We start from the raw sequence: 8,488 nt of genomic DNA on the forward strand, positions 1-8,488 counted from the left end.
GACAGCCTCGGGCCTGGAAAACACTGCTAACCCACTGAAGGTGCTCTCTGCGGGTTAGCTTGGTCTCCCTGAGCATCGGTGGACATGGCCTTCAGTGGCTATTTACTGAACTCTCAGTAAGCAGTTCTTGGTGACAGAAACGCAAACTAAAAAACAATTCTGTGGAAATACAGCACAGCTGGGGGCAAGTGCACTATATACGGTGATATCCATGAGAGCCCTTCCCGTATTCATAACCACTTCTGGGGCTGAGGGTCAGAGGTGTGGGTGTGGATGGCTGGAGAACAGTTCTGAGTCCCACCAGCAGGGGGCACCTCGGAGTGCCCCCACCCCGCTCCCCCGCCCAAAGACCCAAGAGCAGCACCTTCTGCATAGGGCGAGGGAGGCCCAAGAGCTACTGGGAGCCTTTCTCCAGGAAGCACATCTCCCCTCCCTACTATCTTGGCTCAGAACATGGTAAAGCAAATGGATTTTCTCCCCGAAATCCCTGTGGGTTTGCTGGAATGTCCAGCCTGTCCAGGCCAGTGCAAGTAAACTGTAATGAGCTGTAAAATAAGCATTTTACTGGAGAAGGAACAAGGCCCAGGAGTGACAGGGGACACTCCCTGACACAAAAAGGGAAGGACGGTACGCTGATCTCCGGCGAGAGATGCCAGGGCCTGAACTGGGACAAGAGAGGGGGCTCCTGAGGCACAGAGGGGCTTAGGGTAGGGTGCAGAAGGGCGCCAAGCTTGTCAGAAAGACAGTGGGAGGACTCGGGGACACCACTGAGCATGGGGTTCGCTCAAGAGCGAGACCAGGAGTTCAGACAGGGCCAAAAGAATGCCTAGGGCAAGCCAGGCCTCCGACTGGACCGCATGAGCTGGGGACCTGGCCAGACACAAGGGCCACAGCAACAGGGCTGGGCAGGAAGCAGGGACAGGCCAGGCGGCGACTGGGCTGGGAGGGGGTGTGCGGAGCTGGAGAGACACTGAAGAGCCTCACCCCCTTGCCCAGCCATGCCGACATGGCCAGCCCGTGTCATGTAACTCCTCAGGAGGCATCCAGATGGAGTCAGAGACCCTCTCACACTGTGGTCAGACTGCTGTGCCCTTGAGGTGTCCACAGCATGCACTCTGGACAAGCGAGGAGGGTGCAGGGGACTAGTGCTGGCTAGGCCTTTGTCTTCCTTGTTCCCAAGCTCAAAGGCAGCAGGACTCCACTCATGTTTGTTGGGTAGATGTGAACATAAGAAGAGAGGAGAACCTTTTTTGGAGTAACTTCATCTCTAAGAGCCACACCTAGTCCAAGTCGAGTAGGGGCCCCGTCACCCTACTGACCTGTCCACAGTCTCCTTGGGGTCACACAGCCCCATCTCTGGGGCTCCTATCTGTGAGCTATTCAGCTCCAGCCTGTCCCAGAGGCCCCAGACCCCATCTGGTTCACACGCAGGAGAGGGCACAATGGTCCTGAACCCCAAACAGGATGCCGGGCAGCCAGGGAGGGAACCCTGACACAGCCCTCCGTCCTTGCCCTGCCCCGGCCCACGAGAGCACACGGGGGCAGCTCCTTCTGCCCAGTGCTCCCTGCGAGAAACCCTCCGAGTCTGGGGCCCCTGTGAACAGCTTACTTCCCTGCCCAAACGTTCTCTGAGAGTGAGGTTTAGGGTGAGACAGGACCATCAGCCTTTCTCTGAACCAACCAAACCCCAGAACTCGGCACAGAGCAAGTGCCTAGTGAGGGTGTCCCAGGGGCCGACAGCTCTACCTCTTCTCCTCTCTCCTGGGGAGCACCTTAATCCCAGATGGAAATGCTGAAGCTCTCGCCACTCCCAACTCATCAGCACTGGGGAGGGGGAAGGGGGGAGGGGGGGAGGGGGGAGGGGGGAGGCTGGAGGGCCCTCCCTGCTGCCCAGGGTCTGGGTTGTTTGGCTTGTTTGGCTTGTTTGAGCCCACAGGTGAACACTGAGGAGGCAGTAGGCAAGCGCTGGGGTAGAGCTTTCTCCAAAGTCTCCATAGAGCATTTCCACAGAGCCAGAAATGCTAGGCTCCCTCCAGGGAAAACATTCCCTTCTGGCTGGGTCCCTGCCCAGGGAGGTGGGGTTGGGCAGCTACAAGGAGCACAGTTGGTGGGGTGGCCAGCAGCTGGGCTGAGGCAAATCTGGAGCCTCCGCTCCCTGTAGCCACGCAAGGGCAGGAGGGCCACTCACCTGTTGCTGGTTCTCCCGTTGTGAGTGGAGTCGTGCCTGGATGCACTCCCGGGTCTCCTGGAAGGCCTGTCTCTGGGAGACCTCAGCTGGGTAGTGGGTGCAGACACCCACGATGTTGGTGCAGGAGAAAATGAGGACATTGGAGACAAGCTGCAGAGGGACAGATGAAGACACGGAGCTCAGGCCCGGAGTGGGCACCAGTCACTAGAGCCCCAACCCTGGCCCCTGGAGCCCCCAGCCCCCAGGTTAACACACATACACCCACCTGCAAGCAAACCAATGCCAAGGACACCCGCCCCTCGCTGGCCACAGGGAGTAGCCAAGCATAATAGGTCAGTCTCTCTGACGGCCTCAAAGGCCAGAGCTTGGCAGGTCTGTGACAGGTTGTGGCCCCACGGAACTGAGTCTCTGAATAATCATACTGTGCATGCCCATGGCCCCAGAGACGAAAACGTTCGGCATACCGGTGAGGCTGTGAGGGAGCTGTGTACGCGTTGGGGATGGCAGGGGCATGGCAAGGAAGGTTCCATAAGGGTCACGGGATTTCATTTTTTGAAAGTGTGATAGAGTCCAGCATAGGACTTCTCCCTTTTGCAGAGAAGCCTGAGATGATTATTTTTATATTAGCTTACTATTCCCCAGGATCAACTGCAAAGAAGCAAGCAGTTGCTGGCTACCCATGAGATAGCCAGCACTGTGCCGAGTCCCCTGAGGGCTGAGAGAAGGATAAGGTCCCTGGCCAGCAGGGGTCAGTGTCAACAGCGGGTCCCTGCTCCTCTTCCTGGACTTCCATTCCTTCTCTGCACCAGCACTGAAGCCCCCTGACAAGTCCGGCATACCAGCTGGTGAGTAGCCACTGTCGTCCTCTGCTCTGCACTCACGCCCTTCTCCCTGCCGACAGAGATGTGTGTGTGGAAAAATACTACTGCGTCTCAGGTCGCAGGGACAAGGCTGGAACTCTTTGGAAAGGAGTATTTACTGAAAAGCTAAGGGAAAACAGAACACAACACTACACACTCCACAAAAGCAAGTTTACACGGCACATTTCACATCCTGGCCAAGGAGCTGTCGAGACAAACTTTTTCTTGGCAGGTGCAGCTCCTGGGATATCTGGGTAAACTGACGCTAGTCCTGCCCTTGCCTCAGGCCACACAAAACAGAAGCCACGCAAAGATGTTCAGGTTTCTAGGACTCCATCACTCCCTCCCAAAACTTAATTCTTAGTCTCAAAGACAGAAGGGAAACCCAATTGACCCCCGGCACCTTCTGCTGTAACTCCTGAAGCCTTCTGAGACTTCAGCACCTGGCAGTGACCTGGCAGACAGCCCCCCACACTCTTCTTCCAGGGACCTCTTTGTCTCTGGAACCTAGAGACTCTGAATCAGGTCTGCGTTCCACCTGAAGGCCTACCCCACCCCGGTATGACCTCCACCCAGGGTCCTCAGCCAGCCTAGGCCTGTAGGCCATGTGGGCCCCATGCTGGATGTGGTGCCATGCTTCCCTGGAGATATCCTGTATAGGATATACACAGATATACCGTGACTGTCCCAATCCATGAACAGAAAGAGACTTTGTCTTTCCCATCCCAAAGTCCTGCTCTCTCCTTGGTTGCACAATAAATTCTGGTTTCCTGGCCAAAGGACACTGTGAGCTCCCCTCAAGCACCTCCAGGATACCTTCCAGATGCTTCCCGGATGTGCCTCCAGGGAAAGGTCAAACTCAGATTACCAGCTCCACCAACTCTAATGATGACTCATAACTCCCCCAAACCTCACTCCAACCCCATCCACCTCAGAATTGTCATTTCATGTAAAAACATGGCAGAGAAAAACACAACCTACTCATCATAAGGAAAGAAAACCCCTGCTCTACCAAGCTTACAATCCAGGTGAAGAGATAAGTGGTCAAGACTGACAGAGAACCAGCAATAGGAAGCAGAAACAGCCTCACACCAACCAAGAGAGAGAGGAGGAAATCATGGGGAGGCAGGAGAAGAACTCCTGGGCAGGCCAGGACACATTGACCCTGTAGCTGGGGGCACAGTTGGCAAGTCTGGCAGGCCTGGGAAACGGTATACCCAGAAAGAGTATCCATGACACTCAGGTTTGTGAGGTACTCGGGGTCCCTGAATAAATAACTCAGGCTCTATGATCCTGAGGGGAAGTCCACAGAGAAGATGGAGCTGCAAAGGCAGACCAGAGCCAGACTGAAGGGGCATTAGAATGTCAGGTTGCGGAGGCCTGGCACAATCCTTATACAACAAGAGCATGAAGGACTATTGAAGGAAAGAACAGCAGGATGAGCAGACAGCTTCAGGAAGACTCATCAGGGGCAGGAGTAGTGTAGGGAGTACGAGACAGGTCAGGAGGCTGCCACAGAAGCCCAAAGACCTACATGAGGCCGGGGGCCAGGCAAGGCAGAGCTGACTCAGAAGGAAGAGCCCCAAAGACCAGGGGGATAAGATTCAGAAAGAAAAAGACTGTGGCCTACAGTAGTAACCAATGTGAGTGACCAATGTGACAAGCCTCCAGGAAGCCACTGGGGCCCACTGAGAGAGAGGTGAGGAGAGAGAATGAGATGAGGAGGTGAAGGCTGAAGGAGCAATCTTCAGGGAATGCTGGAGAATGTTCTAGTTAGGGGATATATTTTGAAAAGAGAGGAAGGTGCCAGATGACTAAAAACAGGAAAAACTGGGAAGGAAAAGATAAGGAGCTACCCTCAGATAGGATAACATATCATGATAATGCAACATGGCCAAGTGGGGTTTATCCCAGGAATGGAAGGCTGGTTCAACTTTGAAAAATCAATGTAATTCACCATATTAACAGACTGAATAGAAAAACCATATGGTTATTTCAATAGTTACTGAAAAAGTGTATGAAAAAATTCAACATCAAGGCAAGATTAAAAAAGAAAAATTCAACAAATTAGGAATGGAAGAGACACTCCTCAAACTGATCAATGGCATATACAAAAACCTATAGCTAACATCATACTTAATAGTGAAAGACTGAATGTTTCTGTTAAGACCAGGAACAAAGCAAGGTCGACCCCTTCCTCTCTTTTATTCAGCATGGTACTGGAAGTTCTAGACTACACAATAAGACAAGAAAAAAGAAATAAAAGGCATACAGATTGGAAAGGAAAAAATAAAACTGTCTTTTTGTCACCTACATGCAGATGACGTGTAGAAAATCCCCCCAAATTCTGCAAAACAGCTACCAGAATTAATAAGCAAGTTTAGAAACACAAGAATACAAGATCACAGGATACTAGTTCAATATATGAAAAGCAACTGTATTTCTATATGTAAGCAATAAATAATCTGACATGAAATTTTTTAAAGTACCATTAAATTATCACCAAAGCTATGAAATATTTGTGTATAAACCTAACAAAAAACACACACACCTGTTCACTGAATACTATAAAACACTGATGAGAGAGAAGAAAAGAGAGATATACCATATTCACATATTTGGAATGTCAATTCTCTCCAAACTGATGTATAGATGCAACACAATCATAATCAAAATCCAAGCAGGAGTTTTAGAAAGATATTAACAAGCTGAGTCTATGATTTATATGAAAAAGCAAAATAACTAGAATAGCCAAAATTATTTTGAAAAAGATGAACCAGTTGGAAGACTCCTACTACTCAATCTCAAGACTTACTATAAAGCTACAGTAATTAAGACAGTGCAGTACTGGCATAAGGATAGAAATACAGATCAATCGAATAAAGTTGAGAGTCCAGAAATAAACCCTTCCATTTATGGTTAGTTGATATTTGACAACGGTACCAAGATAATTGAATGGAGAAAGAATATTCTTTTCAGCAAATGATGCTAGGATAACTTGATAACTACATGTAAAATAGTGAAGTTGGATCCCCTACCTCATACCATATATAAAATTAACTCAAAGTGGATCAGAGACTTCAATGTAAGAGCTATAGCAATAAAACTCAGAAGAAAACATAAAAGTAAATCTTCATGACCTGGGATTAAGCAATGACTTCTTAGTTATGACACGAAAAGCACAAATGACCAAAAAAAATAATAAATTACACTTCATCAAAATTAAAAACTTTTGCTCTTTGAAAGGCACCAAGAAAGTAGAAAGAAAACCATCAATGGGAGAAAATATCTGTAAATCATAGATCATACATACATCATTTTTTTGCAAATATATAAAGGCAACTAAAGAAAGGACAATCTTTTCAACAAATGGTGCCAGAAAATTTGGCTATGCATATGACTAACTCAAACCTCACAAAATACATAAAAATTTACTCAAAATGGTTCATAGGCCCAAATGCAAAACCTGAAACTGTTAAACTTTCATAAGAAAACATAGGACTTTGGGTTAGGCAGAGATTTCTCATATACATCAGCAAAATCATGATCCAATAAAGAAATGATAAACTGAGGAGCGCCTGGGTGGCTCAGTCGTTCAGCATCTGCCTTCAGCTCAGGTCACGATCCCAGGGTCCTGGGATCGAGGCCCGCATCGGGCTCCCTGCTTAGCTGGAAGCCTGCTTCTCCCTCTCCCACTCCCCCTGCTTGTGTTCCCTCTCTCGCTGTGTCTCTCTCTGTCAAATAAATAAATAAAATCTTTTTAAAAAAATAAGAAATGATAAAGTGATAAATTAGACATCATCAAAAATAAGAACATTTGTCTTCCAAAGACACTGTTAAGGTAACAAAAACACAAGCCACAGAATGGGAAAAATTATTTGTAAATCACGTATCTGATAAAAAGACTTGTACCCAGAATTCATAAAGAACTCTCAAAAGTCAACAATAAGAAAACAACCCACTTTTTAAAAGAGCAAAAGAGGGGTGTCTGGGTGGCTCAGATGGTTAAGCATCTGCCTTCAGCTCAGGTCATGATCCCAGGGTCCTGGAATTGAGCCCCACATCGGGCTCCCTGCTCAGCAGGGAGGCTGCTTCTCCCTTTCCCTCTGCCTCTGCCTCTCCCCCTGCTTGTGCTCTCTCTGCCTCTCTCTCTCTCTCTCAAATGAATAAATAAAATCTTTTTTAAAAAATAAGAGCAAAAGATCTGAATAGATAATCATCAAAGATGTAAAAATGACAAATAAGCACATAGAAAGATGCTGAAAATCATTAGCCATAGGGAAATGCAAATTTTTAGAAACAATGAGACACTACTCAGCACTATTAGAGCAGCTAAAATAAAATAACAAAATAAAAAGAAAGAAGAACTGCCAACACCAGTACTGGTAGGAAGGTGGACCACCTAGAACCCTCACACCTTGCTACGAGAAGTAAAAAATGGTAGAGCCACTTAAGAAAACAGTTTGGCAATCTCTCATAAAGTTAAACACATACTTACCCTATGACCAGCAACCTCACTCCTAGATATTTGCCCAAATGAAATGAGAAGTTATGTTCACCCTAAAATCTGTGCCAGAATGTTTACGGAGTATTATTCATCTCTAAAATGGAGTGATCTAGTGATAACACACACCAACGTGGACGAGCCTCAAATACAGGATGCTGAGTGAAGGGAGCCACACTCGAAAGGCCATACGATTGCATTTACATGGCATTCTGGAAAAGGCAAAACTATGGGGACTGCAAACAGACCAGGGGTTGCCAGGGAGAGGCTGACTGCAAGGGGGAGCAGAAGAAATCTTTCTGGGTGACCGAACTGTCCCCTATCTTCACTGCGGTCGTGATTACACATCTGTATGCCTCTGTCAAACCCATAGAACTGTATACTAGTAAGGGTGAATTCTACTGCTTGTAAATTAGACTTCAAAAAAAAAAAAAGAACAGGAGTAAGATGTGGGAGGGACTAAAAGAGAGAATGTGAATGCCAGCCAGACTGAGAAAAAGCAGCCTTTCCTCTCGCTGAGGCCAGAAAGAGGGGCCAGAGTCTATTTCGGGACATGACCCCCAAGGTAATTATCAACTGGCCGCTGGAGCACCTCGGTCCTAATCCTCCTGGCCTCTCCTGCTGTAATCGGACTCCTACTGCAGCCAGAAGGCCAATAGCAACAGACGGTGCAAATCCAGGTAAAATGATGCCCAGTAACCCAATAGGGGTCCAAACGGCTTTGCTGAGCTTAGTGTGTCTCCGTGTTCCCCGCTCTCATTCACTAAACACAAAACGGGGTGAGCAGTTACAGGGTGCTGGAGTGTGAGACAGGGGTCTTGGGCCAGGTCACTGGGAAGGGTTTTCAGCAAATTTCACTTGAGAGTGAACAAGTAAGAGATAAATATGTTTGTTACACACACACACACACACACACACACACACACACACACACAC

At 48.1% G+C, this 8,488-nt stretch overlaps 1 protein-coding gene across 4 annotated transcripts in view; it reads right to left on the minus strand.

Moving 5' to 3' along the window:
* The window catches only part of ADCY5 (adenylate cyclase 5), a 152,887-nt gene that overhangs the window by 61,950 nt on the left and 82,449 nt on the right, over window positions 1–8,488 (minus strand). For all 4 annotated transcript variants that reach the window (XR_012378767.1, XR_012378766.1, XM_025868966.2 and 1 more), the window contains exon 2: window positions 2,189–2,338. Coding sequence is in view for 2 of the 4 variants with exons in the window: in XM_025868966.2 (XP_025724751.1) it covers window positions 2,189–2,338 (150 nt within the window). In the remaining 2 variants the exon portion in view is untranslated. The remainder of the gene's footprint in view (window positions 1–2,188; window positions 2,339–8,488) is intronic.

The sequence above is a fragment of the Callorhinus ursinus genome, unplaced genomic scaffold, assembly GCF_003265705.2.
Source record: "Callorhinus ursinus isolate GAN/ISIS: 27379988/994484 unplaced genomic scaffold, GSC_fseal_2.0 scaffold1, whole genome shotgun sequence".
In the NCBI taxonomy this organism is placed as follows: domain Eukaryota; kingdom Metazoa; phylum Chordata; class Mammalia; order Carnivora; family Otariidae; genus Callorhinus; species Callorhinus ursinus.